The sequence below is a fragment of the Natator depressus genome, chromosome 3 (assembly GCF_965152275.1).
Source record: "Natator depressus isolate rNatDep1 chromosome 3, rNatDep2.hap1, whole genome shotgun sequence".
In the NCBI taxonomy this organism is placed as follows: domain Eukaryota; kingdom Metazoa; phylum Chordata; order Testudines; family Cheloniidae; genus Natator; species Natator depressus.
The window spans coordinates 157760782-157784915 of record NC_134236.1 but is presented as its reverse complement, the minus strand read 5'-3'; the positions used below and the strand labels follow the sequence as shown (position 1 = coordinate 157784915).

Sequence of the window (24134 nt, the reverse complement as noted above, 5' to 3'; positions counted from 1 at the left end):
TGGCTGCCCCTTTGCAGGAGAGGTCCCCAAGAAAAGGTAATACAGCCCCAGGAAATAAGAACTCCTTTATTTTCCTGCATGCACTCATGTACTTTTCTTTGTGTGTGTGACGTATTTGCTCATGTATATTCATCTTTCTGTATGTGCAATAAACTGACATATGGGTGATGGATTTATGGAATAGACAACCTCAATGGGACTACTCAAAAGTTAGACACATGCTCAAGTACCTTGCTGAATCAGGGACTTTCTTTAATTCCTGTTGTTATCCATGAATCTCCATAGCTATTGCACTTACAGGAGAGAACTTCTGTTTTCATCAACTCTTTTTAGTTAAGTTGTTTCTACAGACTCCTGAATTTGACTATCAGAAACAAATTTTGAAAATTGGGCTCTAAATCTGTCTGACTAAAATTGGCTACCTATGTTTTTGCTGACTTTGTTTTCTGAAGTTATATGTTTTTGTGTGTACCAGCACCTACCTTTTTGCTCACTTACTTGTTCCACATGTTTGTATTGGTGTCAAAATCTCAGATGCAGGTACAGAAACATATACCCCCATAGAATCTGCTTCAGTACAGACCCCTGCCCCCCCCACTGACCGGAAATCCCTAGTTATCATCTATTGCCTCACACCGGAACCCATATGGGGTATCATCAAACTACTACAACCCATATTTGATGGGGACCACATCCTGAAACAAATCTTTCCTGAACCCACTCTTTTGGCCTTCAAACAACTCCACAAACCTTGTCAAGCTCATCATCAGAACCACAGACCAGGACCCACCAACTCAAAGCGGCACCAGACCCTGCCAGAACAATAGATGCAAAACCTGCAGACATATCTCCACTGCTACAATGATCAGTACACCCCACAACACACCTTTCCAGATCCATGGGTCCTACACATGCTTATTGCAACATGTGGTGTATCTCATCCAGTGCACTAAATGCCCCATAACAAATCTGTGGGTGAAACCAGCCAATCACTACACTCTTAAATGAACTTACACAGAAAAATGATAAAAACCAAAAACACTATATCACCCTTGGGTAAGCATTTTTTACAAACCGATCACTCCATACCTGATCTTTCAATACTTGTCCTCAAAGGAAACCTGCACAACACCTTCAGAAGTTGAGCCTCGGAACTTAAATTTATAACAAGACATTAAAAATCATGGACTTGACAGAGATGCTGGTTTCATGGCTCATTACAACAATTTGTAACACACCTGTCTGCTAATCTGCAATAGTCCACTTCAAACCCCTTTTGAATAACAGTCTAATTCTTATTGCCCACTCCATTTCAAGTGGCTGCCTACAACGTGTACCCCTTATGCTTAACAGTCAGTCCCAACTTGTGTCTAGCTCAGATACTCTGATTTCCTTCCCCAGATCTGAAGAAGAGCTTTGTGTAGCTCTAAACCTTGTACCTTCCACCCATAGATGTTGGTCCAGTAAACTATATTACTTCACGTTCCTTGTCTCTCTCATATCCTGGGACCAATATGAATACAACAACACTGCAAAAAAAAAATTTTCAGCAGTATTTCCTCCCCCTTCCTGTTTTTTTGGGTCAAAATTTGAAAAATTGTTGAAAAACATCAAGATTCAGAAAATTTTAACCAGCTCTAATAAGCGTATTGGGTAGTTAACTGCTTATGATCAGATCTTTGTGTGTCCGTCCTGTAGTCTTCACATCAGTAGTTGAGGCTTTGCTTCTGTCAAAACTAAGTTGTTGATAAGGGAAAGTGTGAAGAAAATTAGGAACTCAGTTTTCAGCCAGAACCTTTGGAAAACTTTGGCTGTAAAAGGGTTGTGGGCTGTACATTTGCCAGGGCTATTGCTATGCTTCTGTATTTTCCTTAGCCCTTGTTCTCTCAGTGGGGCTATCCGGAACCAAACTAGGCTGTGGAGAAGGTGGATGTGGTGCTTGCACTGTTATGATATCCAAGTTTGACAACTCCCAGAAGAAAATTGTGTATCCTTTGCATGCTGAACCTGTAAACTGAGATGGAAATGAAAATAGTCATGAATCCAAGAATGCAGCATTGTTTATGATTAAATAAATGTTGTTATATAATGTTACGGTTCTGCCAAAGCCTCAATCCACAATTTAGGATGTAAACTCAGCAGATACAAGAAGTTATTTCCTCCAACGGTATTGTACAATGCTTATGAAGATTTTACATCTTGTCTTGAAGCATGTGCACAGGCTCTTGTGACAGACCAGATGTCAGCTTAGATGGTGTTTCCTGATATGGTAACCTTTGTAACCCTAATGTAGCATTCTCCTGTTGCAATGCAGCCCCGCATTTGCCCTGGAAAGAGTAAAATAACAATTACCCTGCTAGGATCTTTATCACTATTACATTTCTGGAATCATCTTGCTTCTGTGTGCCTGTTGATATCCACTGTATCTGCAGATATCCATTTAATCTGCAAAAAAATTCTTTCTGTTTGGCACATGGAATTATGTCATTCTCAGTTCTTGATCGTTTGTGGAGCTAAACAATGAAATCAAACCAAAAAGAAGTAAAACACTGATTATTCTTTCTGTCGAGAATGGCAGAAGCTTCATATAGTGAAAATGCCATGGGTATTTTACCGTGGGTTGGTGAACATCTCTAATGAGGTCAAAGGCTGACCAAGAAAAGAAAAAGTATGGTTCTCATTAATAAATCCCTTCAATCATTCTGTCCCCTAGCAGCCAGAATATTTATTTATGTAATTTATTTTTGGGGCTACAAAGGCTGCGGAGATCAGGAGAGCTAATTATGAGGAAAGTTCTGGCTACATTGATTGATTTAATCTTTTATCAGAGACATTTTCACTTTGTTCACCACCTACAAGAGGTGTGTCTAAGCACAGGGCTGGAAGCCAGGAACTCCACAGTATTATTCCCAGCTTTCACATGTGGCCTGGGCAAGTCATTTGACATCTCTGCCTCTGTTTCCCTATTTGCTGTATACTCATTTAAACTACCTACAGAGACGTTGTGAGGACTAATTAGTTAGTTTAATGTTTATAAGTGCTTTGAGAAGAATTAGTGCTGTTAGCCCTGGCCCAAATCCTGCAGTTCTTGCTCAGGTGAAGTCACTGGGAGTTTTGCTTGAGTTTGGGCTGCAGGATTTGGCTGGTTGTTAATAAGTATGTCCAGTCTGTTCTGTCTAATTTAGGTTTGAACGCTACACCCATCACCATGGCATCTGAGTTCCTTTCAGAGGTGCATTAAGCAACAAAGGGTGCATTTGGAAATTTCCACTTGGCCCTTCCCATCAAATGAAGAAGGTCTAGATATGTCCCTGAGGGTGTCAGACTTCACTAGGACTCTGCCTTGTCTGAGTGGAGCTGTCATGACTCCAGTGTTTTGTCACAGGCAACATTGCCTTTCTTTAGCCCATTTGCTTATCATAACCAAGCTGCCTAGAATTGTAACTGTATATATCAGAGGCTGCAAAGCAGGCAAACCTCATGATTCCCTGTTTCCTTTGCTGAGCACCACTGGCAAATGATTTTACAACGAATGACCTTAACTTACGGTACTAGCCACTACTCTGTAAATGCTTGTCTGTTCCCCATCTGTGCATTGCATCGCGTAGCAGTGACTACTGTTGAAGGCATAGGGAGCACAAAGACAAGGCTGCATCCTGTCCAGGTGAGCTGTCTCTGCCGTTAAGTCTTAAGACAATGTAACCTGTGGCAGGCATCTTTTGCGGACTCATCCTGTTAGCGTAGGGCTCTAACACCTGGTAAGTTACTGCTTTCTGCTGACCCCTTGGGGGGCATGCATGGCTTGTTAGCTCTGTCCTGGATATAAGGGAGGTGGGAACAGCTCCTTGTGCAGTAGGACCACGGGCCTGGGACAGACAGCTTCTACTGGAGGAACTCTTGGAACAGCCTACCCTGGGAGGAATACTTGGGCTGAGGTTTAGCTTGTGTTGTTCTTACTTTCCTTGTTAATAAAGCCAAAGCCCGGAGGGTGTGGGTTTCACCTTAGACCGCATGCGCAGACTTTGCTCGTAGTGGGAATGGCACCTAAGCACATGTCTACATTGTAACTCTCTGTTATAAGCAAACATGATATTAGGTCTCATTCCAGCTACACCGCTAGTGTTCTTGCTTTGGCCCTGCAACGTTGTATTGATCCAAGTCCTACACCAGGAGTGATTTTGTGGCTAAAGCACAGGACTGGGAGCAGGGCTGTGTAGGGCCTAGGTAGAACAAAAAGTGCAGTTTGCCCAAGGGCCCCCAAAATGATGGGTGGGTGGCTGCGGCAAATCTGAGCGAGAGGTATTGTGACCTGGCACATGGGGTTGCAGCGCTACTCCTGCTTGGCGCCCACCATCAATAGTGTGAAAAGTGACTCCCCTGCCCCAGCTGGGCCCACATCCCACTGTTGCTGGTGTTGGCATCATTGAACCAGACCTGAGGCAACCCACCATGCTGAGAGCCCAGAGGTAGGAGTGTGGTCGGGGGTTGGGAATACCACTCCAACTGGCAGTGGGGCCAGAGCTCAGGGAGAGGCAGGAATGGAAGCGGCTCCTTGGCTGCATGCAGGCAGAACCCCCACCATCCTCATGGGGTGGACAGCAACACTACAGACCTGGGCCCTCTCTTACCTGCCATCCCCTCTCGTCTTCTTTAACCTCTTTCATCTCTATAGTAATACTTTGGAAGGGCTGGGGGCCTCAGTTTCAGATTTTGTCCTTTCTGGGCCCCTTGAAACCTCTGTGGGGCCCTGACTGGGAGTTAGGAAATCTAAGTTCTATTCTTGGCTTTGCCTTGGCCTTCCTGGATGACCTTAGTCAGGAACTCAGTGTGCCTCAGTTTCTCTACCTGTAACATTGGGATATTATCGTTTGTCCCCCTCACAGGGGCATTGCTGAGGATTAATTTAGTAATGTTTCCAAAAGGTTCTGGAAGTTGTGAGAGAAATGCAACGTGTTACTATCGTACACTGGTGATACTACATTGCAGTGTTTGGAGTCACTAGTTGTTTCATCTTTGCTAGAGATGCTGCCCTTGAGATGGAAATTAAGTTTTCCTCTGCACATATCTAGCAGTTTGTATAGATTCTTTCCATGATGGTAAACCACAAAGAGAGAACACTTAGACCTAAAGTGAGATGGATGGAGATTGGGTGGGTCCAATTGGATAGAGCTTGTTCCTTTCCCTACCACCTCCCCACCCCGCAGAATCCAAACACTTAAGCTTTGAGGGAAAAGGGTTTGAAATCCAAAGGCACATCTGATTCTGACCAATAGCCCCTATCTTTATGATGGAGCAAATGGAAATCCAGGGACTCAGATACTCCTGGGGTGAAATCCTGGCCCCAAAGAATTCTATGGCAAAACTCCCATCATTTTCAGTAGGCCAAGATTTAGGGTTTTTTTTTTTGAAATCCAGATCCCAGTTTTGCAGTATGAGTTCTCGTGAGTCTGTTTGAAACCAATCTGAATGGACTAAGGTCTTGTCTACACTACAGGGAAAAGTCGATCTAAGCTATGCAATTTGAGTTAAGTGAATAACGTAACTCAGGTTGATGTAGCTTAGATATACTTAACGCAGAGTCCACACTACACGATGTCGATGGGAGACGCTCTCCCGTCGACTCCCCTTACTCTTCTTGATCCAGTGGAGCACAGGAGTCGACGGGAGAGTGCTAAATCGGCTGCTGATGGATCGATCGCCGTGTGTCGATCCCCCGGTAAGTGTAGACAAGCCCTAAGTCCTTTGGGAGAGTCTGCCCAGAGACGTGAGGAAGCACTGACTAGTGAGGTCAGGAAATCAGTGTAGTGCTGCTAACAAGATCTGTTTGTGTTTTGGTCACTTTTTCCTCTCAGGAGAGAATAGCAAAAAGCCATGGATCCCAGTGTGGCTTTTGCACTCCTGGCATTGTCATGTCCATGTATACATTACTTCGCAACAGACCTCAACCAAACATGGAGGAGATCGAAGAGAATTTCCAAGGTAATGCCTATTCCAAAACAGACCTGCAGGCATGCATCTCGTGCTTTTTCGGGGCTACATTTCCCTCCCCAAGTGGGACAGAGTGCACCTAACCTGATTGCTTTAAAACTGGCCAGTTCCTATCAAAGTAAGACCTGGATTGTCCAGAATGAGCTGTTCACAGTACATTGCTCATGGGTGTGAAATGAACAGATTCTGTCCGGAGATAGACAGTGGAGAATTCCCATTGTTGTTGTGAATTATCTGCATTACCATAGTGCATAGGAGCCCCAGTCATATACCAGAGCCCCATTGTGCTAGTTGCTGTGCAAACACAGAACAAAAGGGTGGTCTCTGCCATAAAGAGCTTACAAACTAAATAAATCACCTTCTGGTGGGTGGGTGAAACTCCTCGCTGGCATAGAGCCAATGGAGATGACAGAGCTTGCTTCTGACCCAACCACCAGCCCCACATATAGGGGTGTGCCCAGGGTTGGGGATGTGGAGGAGCAAAACTCCGTTATGCCAGTTCTCCTCTTGTGTAGGTTAGAGCAGTCCCTTGGCTGCTTTAACTAAGGCTGGGGCTGGGATTGGGCTCGTGCTGAATCAGGGAGTTGTGACCAGCAGTACAGTGGCCACCCCTGCTGAAGAGAGGTCAGCCACGGAAGAGAAATGAGCTCTGTGTTGCTCCAGACATTAGATAATCGGCATGTTGAGATTAAACACATGCAATCAAGGCAGCTGAATGCTAAATAGAGATAGTTGGAAATTTTTGAAATGTCTGTGAAAATTTTCATTGCGATTTTGAATTTCTACATAAAAAAGAGAGTGGGGGATTTTGTGCAGAAATAGTCTCAAAATTTCACTTCCCCCCATTTTCTGATCAGCTCTGTCTAATGCTGAGCTGGTTATTGTGGGGAAAAACACTCACAAAATCAGCCTCTGATGTGTGCACAGAAATTCTTGACTGAATGACTCTTAACCTTTATCCCTTTGCACTGGCCATGCAGGAAACTTGTGTCGCTGTACAGGATACAGACCCATTCTGCAGGGGTACAGGACATTTGCTAAAGTAAGTGGCCTCATATAACATTACAAATTTCTGCAAGGCATTCAGCAGGCTGACTTGCTCAACTGTTGATAAAATACACTGTTGGACTGGGAGAAAAAGGGAATACATTTGCCAACCAGCCTCCCCCCTCCCCCCCGCCACTCCCCAACCAATCCTAAACGCAGCCCTGGATCCTGTTAGTACATATGTTACATACTGATAACATGACAAGACCTACTCGTTAATGGCAGTTGCTCAGGTTAGCTCCCTTTAATAACTAGAGTGCTCAGTGCAGTGGTCCCATGTCAGGTCACCAGTAAGCAGGCCTCTTTTAACAGTGCTTTTGCTAAGGCTCTTAAAAATACAGCATCCCACAAAACAAAGCAGTTCCCAGATCACCCGGCTATGTGCAGGTATAGAAAGGTGCCTAACTACGGTGCATGACGAGGGACATACAACTGCAGAGTCCGGTTGGGTAATTACTTTCATGAGAATTGAACTGCAAAACTAAAATGACAGTGGTGTTAAGCTGAAATGTTAGCGCTGAATAGACCCCTCCCCCCAACACCCACCACCCAGGTGGGTGGGGCATTAAGCACAGCCATACGCTTTTTACTTATCATTTTTAAAAAAGTCTCCTCCCAGGGGGGTTGCATGGAGAAATGGAGCACCTAGATACTACATTGATTGGTATTATGGGCGTTCCTCAGATGGGTAGTGAACACCAGGATATAAAGCAATGATTTAGCGTGGTGCATGTGTATATTATTCTGTGTAAAGGATGAAATTATAGGTAGTTGTGAAACCCATCAGACACTGGAGCAATCTCATAGGCTATCAGGGTTGGAAGGGACCTCAGGAGATCATCTAGTCCAACCCCCTGCTCAAAGCAGGACCGATCCCCAATTTTTGCCCCAGATCCCTAAATGACCCCCTCAAGGATTGAGCTCACAACCCTGGGTTTAGCAAGCTAATGCTCAAACCACTGAGCTATCCCTAAGGAGGTGATGGAAGTGCCACTACTTGGGTTATTTAAAACGAAACGGCATAGAATACGCTGTAAGGGGACATTCAGACCCACTGAAAGGGAGAGACCTAATTATTTGGCATCTTCCATTTCCAATTCCTCTGTTCCTATGATAGAAATTATAAATGGGGGACCAATTGCTTTTGCAAGTGGATGAAACCTATTTAGCTTGCTTGAAATCTCCAGGTTTTTCTCTAAGCAGTTTTTTGCCTGTGTAGGACTGGAGTTGCTGTGGGAAAGGAATCAATGGCCCAGGCTGCTGTATGGCTGGAAAGCATGGAGGCTGTTGTGGTGGAAAAGTCAATGACACAGGTTGCTGCATGAACGAGAAAGAAGACAATGCAGTAAGGCCTTGCCACACCTTTATTTTTTCTCCTCTTTTTTCTTTTCACTATCCTTTGTTAGTGTTTTGTAATTTAACTTTTGTTTTGTACGTGCCAAAGCCTGAATCTTTACTCTGATTTTATTCAGGCAAAGCACCTCAGACTGAGACCTTGTCTATACTTAAAATGCTATAGCAGCACTGCTCTAGCACTTCAGTGTAGACACTACCTATGCCAATGGGAGGGCTCTCCCTTCAGCATATGTAATCCACCTCCCCGAGAGGTGGTAGATAGGTCGATGGAAGAATTTTTGTCGACCTAGCACTGTCTACACAGGGACACAGGCCAGCTTAACAACACTGTTCAGAGTGTGGATTTTTCACACCCTGACCAGGCCTCACTTTGCTTTTATTTGATCCGTGCTCAAGCAAATCTACCATTGATTCTATTCAATTATCCCAGTCTAACATTGCTATAAGTGAGACTGGAATAAAACCCTGTGTGTTTAGCCAGGCAAACTCCTGCTAAGGACAGATAAATATAAGTGGGGAGCTCAAGAACTGGGCCATTGTTTAATTCATCAGTCTGCGTCATTCCACTCTATTCGTTGTACTGTTCATCATTTAACAAAATAATGAAAAGCGTTGTGTCAGAAAGGAAAAATGAACCAGAGTTACATGTAGACAGAGTTAAGTCCTCTTGTTTTGAGAAAAAAAATTTCTCTAACAGCAATTTGCTTTGTATAACAGGCAATGGTGTCCTCCATCTTGTTCAACCCAGCTGAATTCCATCCTTTGGATCCCACACAGGAGCCTATCTTCCCTCCAGAGTTGCTGGTAGGCGCATTCATGCAGCAATGAATTCAGCTCATTGGCCTGATTCTATAAGGTGGAATTTGAGTGACCTATGTGGCTCTTGCCCGAAGGAGCTTACAGTGTAAAAGACAGACACCAGTAAAATAAGACACACTTGCTGACCTGGAGCAGGCAGTAGCATTCCAGTCTTTCACATAAGAGCCCTGCCAGAAGAGGCTTTCCATGGGATACACAGGATAAGTGGAATCAGTGCATCCCCCAGCTGCCTGGGCCAAGCCATTTCCAGTCAGCACTACTCACTTTCAGAGCTGCTCTAGCTTCCTCTCCGATCATCCCGCACCTCCCTATGAAGGAACAGTTATGGAGGCTTGTGACCCTGCTATCCCAGGCTGGGCAGACTTTCTACCAGCAGATGCCCTGCACAGTGATCATAGCCCAGGGTTGGGTCCACGAGGTGGGTTTGTTCTCTGCCTCCTATACATTTAACAAATCACCCTTAAAACTCAGTTGTTAGTTCCACAGCTGCTGGCAGCTCCCCCAGACCCAACCCAACATTATCCAGTGCGCTGATGCTCCCTTCATGAGGGTCACACTGAGTTTGTTTATGCCAACACCAGCTCCCTCTGTTTCATTTGTAAGAAGTTCCCGTGTTACTGGAGGGCAGCGACATTGGGCTGACTCCTAGCTAGTTTCGTCTTCCTAATAAGCAGCAGTCATGCGATGAGGAGAATTGGCAAAAACAAAGCTGGGGCAGGGATTCTTGATGGAAGCATTTTACAATCTGAGTCCATCCCATTTTATTTTCTCAGATGCAGAAAGACAAACCCCAGGAACAGCTGTGCTTCAAAGGCGAGCGTGTGATGTGGATACAGCCCACGACACTCGAGGAGCTGCTGGCGCTCAAGGCTCAGTACCCCAAGGCTAAGCTCGTTGTAGGGAACACAGAAGTTGGTAAGAGGAAGAGCTGAGGCTCAGTTTCAGCAGTTTCTAAAGTTATCCACAGAAAGGTTTTCCCAAGCACAATGCAAAACCAGTGTGGACTTCCTTAAAACTGCCTGAGTTAAACCCCTGTGGGGGTGGTTTCTGACGGGCATGTCAGGGAGGATTTTACTTCTTCCCACATGGATCAGTCTCACGAACATCCTTGTGTCCTGTTTGTTGGAGCAAGCTAAATAAGTGCTAATTCAGATCGGTGGGCCTTTCGTTCTAACTTGGTGCCAGTTATTAATGGGTTATTGACAAGAAGAGGTACACAGATACACAACAGCCTGCTCTGGTTTTTGCAGGAAGGGAAGAAAGGCACTGAAAATGTACTTAGGTGAATCCAGTCCTGAAACTTTCAGCCGTTTGCCTGAAGTTGTCCAGGGACTGAGCAAACCTCTTAGGATGTGAGGGTTTGCAGTGTGCTCAAACTTTTTTTTTTTTTTTTGCAGGGGGTGGAGAGGGAGAGAGAGATTTGCAAAGCCAGTCTGATTTCATGAACAATTCCCCTCCTGATATCTCATCCTATTTTCCCACTCAAGTGCTATTCAGCCTAACATGATGATAGCAATGAGTCAGTAATGTCCGCATGCAGTCTGGGAGCTCCTTCACAGGGGAAGAGGTTGGTGTGTATTGCAGATTGGAGGGACATCTCATGGATTCTAGCCCTAAAATTTCATTATGCAAATACCACCATTGGCCAGTGATAAATGTGACCCTTCTTCGGGAGCTCTTTAAGCTGTTACATAACCGGTATAAGATGTGGTCACTGATCTTTGTTACACAATAATGCTGTCTTTTCCCTGAGAAGCATCTAACTCAGGGAGTCTTGTTTTTCCTTGAGGTATTGAGATGAAGTTAAAGAACATGCTGTATCCAGTGATAATAGCACCAGCTTGGATCCCTGAAATGACCTTTGTTCAACACACCGAGGAGGGTAGGTAATGAGTATTCCATAATGCTATGCAGTCAGTGTGGTCTTTGGGAAAAGTACAAGGGAGGGGCTAGGTGCACGTCCCCAAAAAACAGAGAAACTAGAACTGCTTTGATTAGGATGAAGGGCCCCCTTCTTTTATTCCCATCACCTTTTCTGAGGCCAGATCTGTTCAGCTTATTCATGCTAGGAGTCCCACTGAAATCAATAGGACAAGTTGCATGAGTAAGGGAATCATTAGGGAAGCACGCATTAGCCGCTCATCATTATTTTGAGATTAATTAGTTGAATTGTTTCCCCTTTATTGGGACTAGATGGGGGGAAGGCAGATCTGAGTTAAATTTCAATACAAAGATTTCACAATGCCCAGATGTTGTAAAGATCTGGAAACACATAGTAGTAAGGTCCAGGAATGGTCATTACTGGGAAAAATATTAGAAATTTCATAGCAGTTCCATGTGAGGTGGTTTATGCAAATTTATGGGTTAATTTGCATATTAACAAATAATTTGCAAGTGACCATAATCTTTCATTTTAAAAAATTGTGCTTATAAGGCAGTGGTTTGATAGCCCATGTGAATGAAGTCCTGAGCTTATCTGGCTGGCAGAAGCAGTATGCCAGTATGCCCTGCCAGGATGACTCAACCTCTAGGGATACGTCTACGCTGCAATGTAAGCGCAGGGTTAGGGAACCTTGGGCTTGAGCATCTACGTTGTAGACTTTTCTAACCCATGCTCAAATCTAGGGCTCTGGCATCCACCCTGCAGGGTGCAGACCCAAGTCAAAATAACCATATTCCAGAGTCCCTAGCGCTCCCTCTCCTTCCCCCTACCCCCAAATATGGATGCTCTAGTCCTAGGACCACGGTGCACTGTGGGAAAAGTTTGCTGCCCACCCTGCACATTAGCAGGAATCAGCTCGCTTTGCAAAAGGCGTGATCAGTTTGTGCTCCTTTGCAAACCCAGGAGGCGCTCTGATAGTGTGCTTGCAGGTTGGTGATCAGAATACAATGGGTTAATGCTGACCTGAGTGTCTGCCACTTGCAAAGGCGGGGTGGCTTCCATTTCCAATAGAGTGAATGGCATATTTTTGGGATAAAGAGGAGTAAGGAAATTGTCCCATGGAATTGTGGGATACATCTGGCTGACTCCCAGGACCCGAGTCAAGTGGGGCAATAGGGCTTGGACTCTGGGTCCCGACATAACTTGAGCATGGATCCTCCAGCCCTGAAGAATCCTGAGACCCTGGGTCTGAGCCGTGAGTTAGTACAATTGCAGTGTAGTCGCAAGGGGGTTAGACTTGAATCCAGGCTCAGGCCTGGGCTTATGTTGCAGTGTAGACACACTCTAGAAGTAATTCAGTATCCATGGTCCAATGCAGTTCTTCACCTCTTAGTTGAGCGTACCAACACATATAAAGCATAGTGTTCAGTTTATTATGTGAGAGTTGCAATTTAAATCCACCAGACTCATCTCAGATAGGGGCCCCTGTGAGATAGGAACAACCTGTGTGTCACACTGGCAACCTATGAGGGAAAGGTTCTTTAGCTCATGAGCAATTCCCAGACGCGTTTCGTCTCCCAATAAGTGCTGGCATAAGCGTGGTGGTTGGTATAGTTGTGGGTGGTTCCTAATTGGTGGGGGCAGTTTGTGCGTGTGCCTGTTGTGGGTGGACTCTGCGGTTTAGTGCATGTTCGGTCAGGAGAAGCGGTCGAACATTTTCAACCGGAAAATGGTATATTAGTGAACGAATGAACGAAAAAAAAAATTTTATGGGAACAATACAGCGCCTCATGCACCTTCCTCTGCAAGTGCCCCGGTGTAACTGTCTTCCTGGGAGATGTACACCTTGGCTGTTGGTAAAAATTCTGCTGGTCTCCCCTTGTAGGTATTACCTTTGGTGCTGCCTGCACCCTGAGCTTTGTAGAAGTGGTGCTGAAAAAAGCTATGGCTGAACTTCCTTCCTGCAAAACGGAATTGTTCCGGGCTGTTCTAGAACAGCTGCGGTGGTTTGCAGGCCCGCAGATCAAAAACGTTGCAGTAAGTGACTGGGGGGAAAGCTAGTGAGCTAATGTGGGAGGGAGGGGCAAGAAACTTCAATGAAGAAAACTCAGATTGAGTAATTGACCCTGCCAGTATCACATGCCTCGTGCTCCTCTTATTACGCTGGGACATCTGAAAGACATTGTGCCCCTATTTGAAAGACATTTTGTCCCTTTCTTGTGGATTTTTTTCCAATAAAATTCTACTGCAGGCCCGTGGAGGCTGAAGACTATTTTGTCTTGTGTCGTCTTAGGTTGCTATATGACAGTGGTTCTCAACAAGGGGTACACATGCCCCTGGGGTACTCAGAAGTCTTTGAAGGGGTACATCAACTCATCTAGATATTTGCCTAGTTTTACAACAGGCTACATAAAAAACTGTAGTGAAGTCAGTACAAACTAAAATTTCATACAGACAATGACTTGTTTATACAGCTCAATATACTATACACTGAAATGTAAGTACAGTATTTATATTCCAATTGATTTATTTTATAATTATATGGTAAAATCAGAAAGTAAGCAATGTTTCAGCAATAGTGTGCAGTGACACTTTTGTATTTTTATGTCTGATTTTGTAAGCAAGTACTTTTTAAGTGAGGCGGAACTTGGGGATATGTGAGACAAATCAGACTCCTGAAAGGGATACAGTAGTCTGGAAAGGTTGAGAGCCACTGCTATATGACATGAGCAGCTCACCAAGGAAAAGCAGAAGGAATCTGCTGCATTCATTACTATTACCAGGCAAATGGGAAAACTCTAGAGCAGCCTGGAAATGAGGAGTCATTTAACAAAGAAGCATTTATGGTGGATCCACAACTGCAAAGGGTCATTAAAACAAAAGCCTGACCAGGAAGCCTCATAGCATTGACCCCATAATTCTTCTGTAAGCAAAAGAGACTCCGTCTTCTACAGTCTCTGCTACTGCTTCAGAAGGCAGCCCTCAACAGGGGCTTCTCTGGAGTGGTGTTACGACAGGGCTGCCTGAATGACACTGGCCATACCTGGGCCCAGGTGCTCTTTGGGTGCTGAAAAGCAGAGCTGATGTGGCTTTTTCCTAGTCTGAGTCTACCTATGCCCAGAGTGTTTTGACTCTGTAAGGAAGATGAGAGATGGGCAGAGGTGGGTTGGAATGGCCTGTCATACCTCAATGCGACACTAACATGGTCATCCTACTCAGTGCTGAGTGTGGAAGCTGATACTGCCTTGATGCTTAGAGGGTGCATCTTCCCTGTCCTCTGCAAACCGCAGTTCAAGCCCTGCTTTTAGGGCTAACCAAGAATGTGAGCATCTATTGATCCTACTCCTCTGTGCTTTGCAAGTTATTGAGGGCTATGTTTTTTTGAGGCCAGAGACCTGTTGAATAAGAAAAATCACTTTTAAAGCAGGCTGAAAAACCTGACACGAGGCCTTATTCTGCAAGGTTATAAGTGCCCTCAGTTCCCAGCACAGCCAGTAGGAACTGAGCCATTGAGCATTTCTCAGGAGGTGCTCTGCACCTTGCAGGATCAGGCCCTTCATCATGGCTCCAATATTTCAATTTTGGAACCATTATCATGAATGATTAGAGCGTGAGGCATTTTTTATGTACAGATAAGGACCATCCTTGAAACCCATTTCAGTCAAATGCCTTAGGATTGGTTAGGATTGATACTGGCTCTGTGGGTTTTGCGTGTTCATCACTGGAACTGAATTAAGGCCCTAAAATTGTCACGGTAGCAAAACAAACCTGAATCTAGATAAGCTTTAGGGTTACATATGAATCAGTGATAGTGAAGTAGCACTAGCCATACCTTCCCAGCTGTCTTCTAATCCATGTATTTGGTTTACTTTATTTCAGGCTCTTGGGGGAAATATAATGACTGCTAGTCCAATTTCCGATCTCAACCCTGTCTTTATGGCATGTGGCAGCAAATTGACTTTGGCGTCAAATGGTAAGTTTACTCAAAGTTCAAAATGGCAGTGTGGGATATAGGGTAATCAGCAGTCCTTTCCCTTGACTGCTTAGTTCAGGCCAGAACACAGGGGAAAAAACCCTGCATGTAACATTAGGGACTCTGTTTTAGTCTTTCTGGGTGCTAAAGAGCCAGGGAGAACCACAATGCCTATCTATGTTCAACAGTCTCAATAAAAAATCCCTTTTGCCTTTGTTATGGCAGATGTTCAAAGGAATCCCACTAATACCCCTTCCAAAAATGCTTGAAATTGAAATTGAAACAAAATGATTAATTAGTATTATTTGACGTGCTTTTTGACTTGCTGAAGATTTTGAAAAAAAATTGTGTTTTGAAAGATGATGGTTTTTTTCAATGTTTTGGAATTGCCAGCAAACTGAAAAATCATTTATTCGCATATCCCTAATTGGGATGTTGGAAACTGATTCACTTGGGTGTTTGGAATGAATTAAGATCAAAGGGACATATCCCAAAATCTTTATTTCCTGTTTAACTCAGTCCTTATGCAGGTAAAACTCCCATGGAAGTCAGTGGGAGTTGTGCCTGTGTAAGGACTGAGCTGAACTTGAGGAAGTAGTTCAGAATTTGGCTAAAAAGAGTTAGAAATTAAGAGGAAAAATAACTGAGATCAGATCAAATCAAATTTAGTTTATGTAACTACAAAGTCCTCTCTAAAGTCCTCTCTAAAGTCCTCTCTAATCTAATCGCCTTTTATGATGAGATTACTGGTTCTGTGGATGAAGGGAAAGCAGTGGATGTATTGTTTCTTGACTTTAGCAAAGCTTTTGACACGGTCTCCCACAGTATTCTTGTCAGCAAGTTAAGGAAGTATGGGCTGGATGAATGCACCATAAGGTGGGTAGAAAGCTGGCTAGATTGTCGGGCTCAACGGGTAGTGATCAATGGCTCCATGTCTAGTTGGCAGCCGGTGTCAAGTGGTGTGCCCCAGGGGTCGGTCCTGGGGCCGGTTTTGTTCAATATCTTCATAAATGATCTGGAGGATGGTGTGGATTGCACTCTCAGCAAATTTGCGGATGATACTAAACTGGGAGGAGTGGTAGATACGCTGGAGGGGAGGGATAGGATACAGAAGGACCTAGACAAATTGGAGGATTGGGCCAAAAGAAATCTGATGAGGTTCAATAAGGATAAGTGCAGGGTCCTGCACTTAGGATGGAAGAATCCAATGCACCGCTACAGACTAGGGACCGAATGGCTAGGGAGCAGTTCTGCGGAAAAGGACCTAGGGGTGACAGTGGACGAGAAGCTGGATATGAGTCAACAGTGTGCCCTTGTTGCCAAGAAGGCCAATGGCATTTTGGGATGTATAAGTAGGGGCATAGCGAGCAGATCGAGGGACGTGATCGTTCCCCTCTATTCGACACTGGTGAGGCCTCATCTGGAGTACTGTGTCCAGTTTTGGGCCCCACACTACAAGAAGGATGTGGATAAATTGGAGAGAGTCCAGCGAAGGGCAACAAAAATGATTAGGGGTCTAGAGCACATGACTTATGAAGAGAGGCTGAGGGAGCTGGGATTGTTTAGTCTGCGGAAGAGAAGAATGAGGGGGGATTTGATAGCTGCTTTCAACTACCTGAAAGGGGGTTCCAAAGAGGATGGCTCTAGACTGTTCTCAATGGTAGCAGATGACAGAACGAGGAGTAATGGTCTCAAGTTGCAATGGGGGAGGTTTAGATTGGATATTAGGAAAAACTTTTTCACTAAGAGGGTGGTGAAACACTGGAATGCGTTACCTAGGGAGGTGGTAGAATCTCCTTCCTTAGAGGTTTTTAAGGTCAGGCTTGACAAAGCCCTGGCTGGGATGATTTAACTGGGAATTGGTCCTGCTTCGAGCAGGGGGTTGGACTAGATGACCTTCTGGGGTCCCTTCCAACCCTGATATTCTATGATTCTATGATTCTATGTGCCTGACAATAATTCTTTACCTGGATGAAATGGGAGACTATTGCCTGATATACTTGCCCAACCATTTGTTTCTCTTTCCTCAACTTGTTCTACAGAGGGCAGAAGGACTATAAGGATGGATGAAAACTTCTTTACTGGTTACAGAAAGACAGTGCTAAAGCCTAAGGAGATATTACTCTCCATTGAGATGCCTTACTCTAGGAAGGTGAGATGCTGGAATTAACAATAGTCTAATGGCTGTGTAAAGCTGAGCTGGTGTTACCCTATAGGGGACCCAAAATGTCTAATGCTTCTAATCTAAACTAACCTTTCCTTGAAGACTGACTTCCAGCAGAGATGTGCTTAATTAGCCCCTAATTCCAGCAGAGATGTGCTTAATTAGGTCAGCTAGAAGGAAGGTCATTTTTAGAATGGCTGCCCCCCTCTGGATCACAAATGTTCTGTATTCATTTTGACTATGGTAATATGCCACCAGATGAGGGACTCCAAACATTATTTAAGTCTCTTTTAGTGTCTGTCCACCAGACACATATAGATCTTCTCCACGTACTTAACCTTTTAGGCTGTCAAGAGATGTGGGTGGTTCCACATCAGATAAAAACAAGCCAATGGAAATTAATGGAATATTTTTAACTCCAACAGTTGAGAATATTTTCCTCTGAAGCTATCTGACAATACAATTTTTTAAAATAAATTTTAAATGTAATGAACATCTCTACTTCTTTCTGGGTGATTTTCTAGGAGGTGGGTAAAGACGTGAGTGGGAGAAGCTGAAAGGCTTTTCTACCCAGTGTTTTGGCTAGTCTAACAAGGTATTTCCCCAAGAAAGTCCCAAACTGGACTTGTTATCCTCAGCCAGTTCCCCACTACAGCTGTTTTTTGGACTCTTCACTGTTAGTTAACTGTCAAAAACAATTCTGCTTGCACTGTGTTGGGTGTTGTGGTTCAGTTCCATCTCCATAAGGAGCAGGATGACAACTGGAGAGGTAAAGTACCAGAGCATTGATTGGCTGACCAGTGAAGTTGTGAGCCATTCCTCTATAACAAGAGTAGGGCTGACATGGGGAAGCAGGCATTATGGAGAAATACACAGCTGAAAACAGAGAGAGGAGCCTACCAAATGCAGGCATTTAACTTGTACAGGAAGTAATCAGTTCAGCAGAACATTTCACCTGAGTGTTTTGGGGCGTTTTTTCCGTCCAAGTGAGTTTAGATCTGTCAGAAAGTGCTAGTTTAACATTCCTGCAGATTCAAGTTCCGTATTGATCACAGTGAAGCTGGTGGCACTGCAAACTTCCCCATGCAGTTCTATTGTAATTAACCATTGGAACAATTTACCAAGGATTGTGGTGGATTCTTCATCACTGACAATTTTTAAATCAAGATTGGATGCTTTTGTAAAAGCTATAGGGATTGTTTTGGGGAAGTTAGTTCTATGGCTATGCTATACAGGAGGTCAAACTATATGATCACCATGGTCCCTTCTGGCCATGGAATCTATGGATCTATGTTTCTTGAGTGTACGCTGAAAAGTTAGTCTCTAGGGATAAGAAGGTAGTGCAATCTCTGTGTCCATACAGTCCTTGGCCTGTTTGCTGAGACTGTAAACAGAGGGGCTGATCAGGATGGTGGTTTTTGCAATGTGGATTTTATTCTGCTGGGACCTGGACTGAAGCCATGAAACTCACTTTAGACTGAACAATGATCAGATCTGTTCACTACTGGCCTGGTTTGAATTTTAACGAGTCACACAGAGGTAAAAAGAAAAGGAGTACTTGAGGCACCTTAGAGACTAACAAATTTATTTGAGCATAAGCTTTCATGAGCTACAGCTCACTTCATCGGATGCTCACGGAAAACTTATGCTCAAATAAATTTGATAGTCTCTAAGGTGCCACAAGTACTCCTTTTCTTTTTGTGGATACAGACTAACACGGCTGCTACTCTGAAACCTGTCATTATACAGAGGTAAAAGGCTCTATATAGCATTATCAATAATGAGTCATACAATTGTCCTCCTCGGAACCTAAATTTTTTCATATCCATTAAGACCATCATGACTGGTGTGGAGAAAGTAAATAAGGAAGTGTTATTTACTCCTTCTCATAACACAAGAATTAGGGGTCACCAAATGAAATGAGTAGGCAGCAGGTATAAAACAAACAAAAGGAAGTGTTTCTTCACACAATGCACAGTTAGTCTGTGGAACTCTTTGCGATGGGATGTTGTGAAGGCCAAGACTATACCAGGGTTCAAAAAAGAACTAGATAAGTTCATGGAGAATAGGTCCGTCAATGGCGTCCCTAGCCTCTGTTTGCCAGAAACTGGGAATGGGAGACAGTGGATGGATCACTTGATGATTACCTGCTCTGTTCATTCCCTCTGGGGCACGTGGCATTGGCCACTGTTGGAAGACGGGATACAGGGCTAGATGGACCTTTGATCTGATCCAGTATGGCTGTTCTTATGTTCTTAATTGACATGACCTGTAGGTCATGCTAGATGGTCACCATCTGACCTTGAAAACCAAAGCTACTTTTGAACTCTTGGCATATCATGAACTCTTGACTGAACTTTGGCTTATGGAGATCAGCTCAGCAAGACTAAAGTTTGTCAATGGATGGACAAATCTATACGGTAGGAGGATTTTCCCTCTTCTAAGTGGCAGTCAAGGTGTTCTGGGATCACAGGTTTTGGCAATTGGTAAACCAAGTTAAAGAAAGGCTGGTTTAGCACAGTGCCAGTATGAAGGGTCTGATTTTCCATTGTGTCACACCGGTTTTATACTGGTGTAATTCTGTTGATTTCACTGGTGTCACACCTGTGTACAGCTGCTTTAACAAAATAGAGATTTCAAGCCCCGTGTTCAGCAATCTTCACTGTTGTTCAGTGTTGCTGTAGTTTTGTTACACCGTTGTTTTATCCCGCGGAGATGGCATTTTGATGGTGAATGCTGATCCCTCTAGTTTGTATACCTGCACTTTGGGATCTTTTCATCTTGAGTTTTGCTCTGTATCCTCAGCTTCATGATGTAAACGGGTTTACCCAGCAGGAGAAAATTCAAAGGGTGACAACCAACCCCTCCTTCATCTCTCACATTAGTGTCCTCTAATTGTAATGTTATTATTGGACATCTCCACTGACCTCCCTCTTTTGTGAAGAGTGACGGAGGTGGTGTTGGGTGGTGGAAGAAGTTCACATGGCAGTGATGTCCCTGAAAATGTGAACATTGGCTATTACACTTTGTCCATTGAGTTGGCATTGTTAATGTGATGTAAGCTGGGGTTGCTGCCATCTGACACTTGGGGGAGGGGAAAGAAAAGGGTAATTTGATTTGCATCTGTAACTCTTGATGCTACTGGGAAAATCCCTTCTCCCTTTGTCTTTACTGCTCACAGTCAAAAAGATGTGTTTTTACTGACAGATGACTAATGCAAGTTAGCTAGCCCACTGTAAAATCTTAGTGGAGACAAGGCATGGTAGTTTTACCATAGCATAGCTAGCCAAGGTCAGCTGTGTGTTGGGGGAGCATAGTGTTGACCTTGTGTAGGTACATGGTGGGGTAAGCTGCAGGTGCCTTGTTTAGCTTGTGTTAGTTATCTCACTGTAAAAAACGCACCTTTTGGGTAGTGAAGGCATAGCCTCAGATATGGAGTCTGCAGGAGATTTGCTGAGTGTCAACCTCTCACTGTCATTTCATTACTGGAAAGCTCTATTGAAATGCAAAGTGAGGGCAGAGGCTGCATTTCCTCTTCTTTGCTAGTTAATTAGCATAACAAGCAAATTGGCAGAATGAGGTGCGTTGGCAAGCAGGTCACCAATACATGCTGCTTTCATATTATCTGCTGGCTGCACACTAATTAGGGCCATGTATAGAAAGATGCATGGAGGATGTGACATGAAAGCTTCAGCTGTGCACTTCCAGTAATGAGCTCGCAATGTACAAAACCGGGCTCTTGAGAGAGTGCACTCATTAGAAACAATAGAGGGATCACTTCTGGCTGCTGCTGCTGGGGGGATAATTAACTGACCAGAACTTGCTGCTGCTCAGCGTCTTGCATACATACCATCACTGAACACTCTTTACAGCAAACTACTGAAAAGAGTGACATAAAGGGACTGATTCTTTGCTTACTGCAGGATACCAGTAATTTCAGTGGGAGTTTCTCATACCCTGTATGGCAGGGAAAGACTAGGTCCAATATGAACTAAGGCCCTCCCGATCAGCTAGTTGAAGCTGGTATTATTTGTACACATTGAGCATCATTAGTTGCAGGTGAACTGGTGTGCGTTGAATGTGGCAGCTATTTGTGCCCTGAAGAAAATATTCTGAAAAAGAAAAGGTTCCTGCTAGTCACTCATGGTGCACAGCAGGAATGCGAGGTGGTTGTTATGCTCCAGCATGGATGTGAGTCAAGTGCTCAGCAAGGTCCTCTGCACCGGGCAGAAAAAAGTCACAAACCCCTTGCCCATCGACTCCCTTATTCCATCAAATGCCATCCTCTGTGTGCAGTTTGGACAAGTTTAGCTGCATGCTGACCTTTTAGTTAGGAGTAAGTTGTAGCCACACATCAGCAGTCCCAGTCAAGCAGGGATTGGGTTCCCTTGTGCCCCTGGAGCTATACTGATTTACACTAACTAAGGTATGTCTACACTAGAGAGCTTACAGTGGCGCAGCTGTACTGAGGCAGCTGTGCCTCTGTAAGATCTCTCGTGTAGTCACTCTATGCTGACTGGAGAGAGCTCTCCCGCTGGCATAATAAATCCACCCACAACAAGCAGCAGTAGAAGCTCTCCCACTGCCATAGTGCTGTGCACACTAGCCCACGTGCCAGTGTAATTTATGTCACTCGTGTGTGTGTGTGTGTAATATTCACACCCCTGAGTGATATAACTTTTGCCAACATAAGTGGTAGTGTAGACATAGCCTTAGGTTCTGGCCCCAGATGTTTAGCTGATTTCCCTTAATCTGCGTTTAGCTCAGCAATTCAGCAATTGCACATATAATTGCCAGTTTTACACAAATTCATGTTGGCTTTTGAGTGCACACTTGGATCCACCTGCAGTTTTTGTAAATTCATTAATGGAGTGTCGCTGAAAATTTGGCTTCTATGGTGAAAAACTTTGAGCAGTTAGTTATGAGGAGTAGACAGAAATTAAGCGATAGAAGCAAGAGAGAAAAGAAGAGGAATATTTTGGAATGAGGCAAAGAGCCAATAAGTTGGAGAGATACAGGGAGTCCATGCCAGATACTCGGATCTGCTGAAGAGAACTGCCTGAGATTTTTTTTAAAAGTAAAAGGAATGTTGGAATCCCCATTCCTAGAGACATAAACTAGATGGGATAAAACCCCGCCGGAGAACAAACTGAACGAACAAGTTAGGAGGTGTTTGGATCCATGCTCTTAGTCTGACCCATTTTAGAGCTGGTGTGAAATTTAGTTCTGTCTTTGAGTTAAAATTTCAAGGACTCCCCAGATCTGTGTTATTTGGATCTATTTTTTTTTAAATCAGGCCTGTATTTAATTAACATGAGAAAATGATGGAATTGTTGAGAGAGGGAAATAGAGCTGGGTGAACCTTTTCCCTCTGGAACATTTTTTCTCGAAAAAATGCAGAGGTGGTGACCCAAATATTTTGTGAATTCATGTTGAAATTGCCAAATTGTTTTGCTCAAAAAATAGTTTAAAAATTTCACCAAAAACTCAAAGCATTTCATTTTGACATTTTCTGTTGAAATGGTTTGATTGTTTTGAATAGAAATGACTCATCATTTAGAAATCTGTTTTACTTTTACTTCATGCTTTTAAAAGGTGAAAATCCTCAAAAACAAAATGAAATGTTTAGTTCTGCATGAAACATTTTGTTTGGACACACATTTTTTCAACTTATTGGTTTGCCAAAAAATTCAAACAATTTTTTAAAAATATTTTTTGGTTTGGCCAGTGAACCAAAAAATCAGTTACTCATATAGCTGTAGTGTGAAAATCCATAGTCATTCATTTCTTTCCCAAAGCTAGAGAAGAGAGAGGACAGGATCAAAAGAATAGTCCCCAACAGTTTTCAAACCTTCCCAGGAAGAATGAGTGACTTTATAACAGCACCTGATGGACTGGACCTTTCTTAGCTGGCCTAACACCCAGCTTTGAATCATGTGAAAAATGGTCTTGTCTGAAGCATGATTCCTCATTCAGAATGCAAAGTCAGCTCTCCATCTGGGATTCTCGTGGGTAGCCTTGTCACAGGGATAGATTACTCGGCTGTCCACAGTCTTCTGCCCTTGCTTGTGACCCAGGTTGAGAACAAATTCTTTCCTTTCCTCTAGCGTGAGTATTTCTCAGCCTTCAAGCAGGCTTCCCGTCGGGAGGATGACATTGCTATAGTGACCTGTGGAATGAGAGTCCTGTTTCATGAAGGTAGCAACCGAGTCCAGGAGATTAAGCTGACCTATGGAGGAATGGCTCCCACAACTGTACTGGCAGAAAAAACTTGCCAGGATCTTATCGGCAGGTAGGAGAATCATAATCTGATCTTTTTAGCACAGAAGGGCCTCTTAGTGCAACAGTGTTCATTTTAAAGGGTTATTTTTATAGTAGCAGACCAAATTTTCTGAATCCTCACTTATGGTATATGTAAGAGGTCATGAAAAACAAGGGACAGAAGAGTGCGAAGTTTGTATAAAACCCTGCATAGATCTGGGGGCTTGTCTGACCTTACCCAGACCCCTTCATGATCTCGTGTGATTTCCAGTACTCCTTGCAAGGATTAAAGCACCCTCAAAGAACTGTGGAGTCTGTCACTGATGCTATTTCATTAAGCCATAGCCATGTTTTAGATCTGCCACTGTTTGTTTGAATATACTGATTGAGCTGGTCAAAAATAGAATTCTTGTCCTCTGAGAAATTCCGAGATTTTCAAATTTTATTTAGTCCTGAATCATGACGAAAAGCAGAAATTTCAGAATTTTTAGAGAAACGAAATATTCCGAAAATTCCCTTTTCAATTTGTCATTTCGACTTTTATATCATATATAATCAAAACAAAGTTGAAATGAAACGTTTTGATAATTCCTAAATGTTGATGAAATCATTGCATTTCCCGGGAGGAACTTTTCAATTTCATT

General features: G+C 43.7%; 1 protein-coding gene across 2 annotated transcripts in view; it reads left to right on the top strand.

Moving 5' to 3' along the window:
• Positions 1–24134, top strand: part of XDH (xanthine dehydrogenase) — a 73771-nt gene that overhangs the window by 9612 nt on the left and 40025 nt on the right. For both annotated transcript variants that reach the window (XM_074949154.1, XM_074949153.1), the window contains 12 exons: positions 1891–1987; positions 3556–3664; positions 5853–5979; positions 6969–7030; positions 8255–8380; positions 9109–9195; positions 9984–10125; positions 11000–11092; positions 12978–13129; positions 14972–15065; positions 17108–17217; positions 23337–23521. In XM_074949154.1, the coding sequence (XP_074805255.1) occupies positions 1891–1987; positions 3556–3664; positions 5853–5979; positions 6969–7030; positions 8255–8380; positions 9109–9195; positions 9984–10125; positions 11000–11092; positions 12978–13129; positions 14972–15065; positions 17108–17217; positions 23337–23521 (1384 nt within the window). The remainder of the gene's footprint in view (positions 1–1890; positions 1988–3555; positions 3665–5852; positions 5980–6968; positions 7031–8254; positions 8381–9108; positions 9196–9983; positions 10126–10999; positions 11093–12977; positions 13130–14971; positions 15066–17107; positions 17218–23336; positions 23522–24134) is intronic.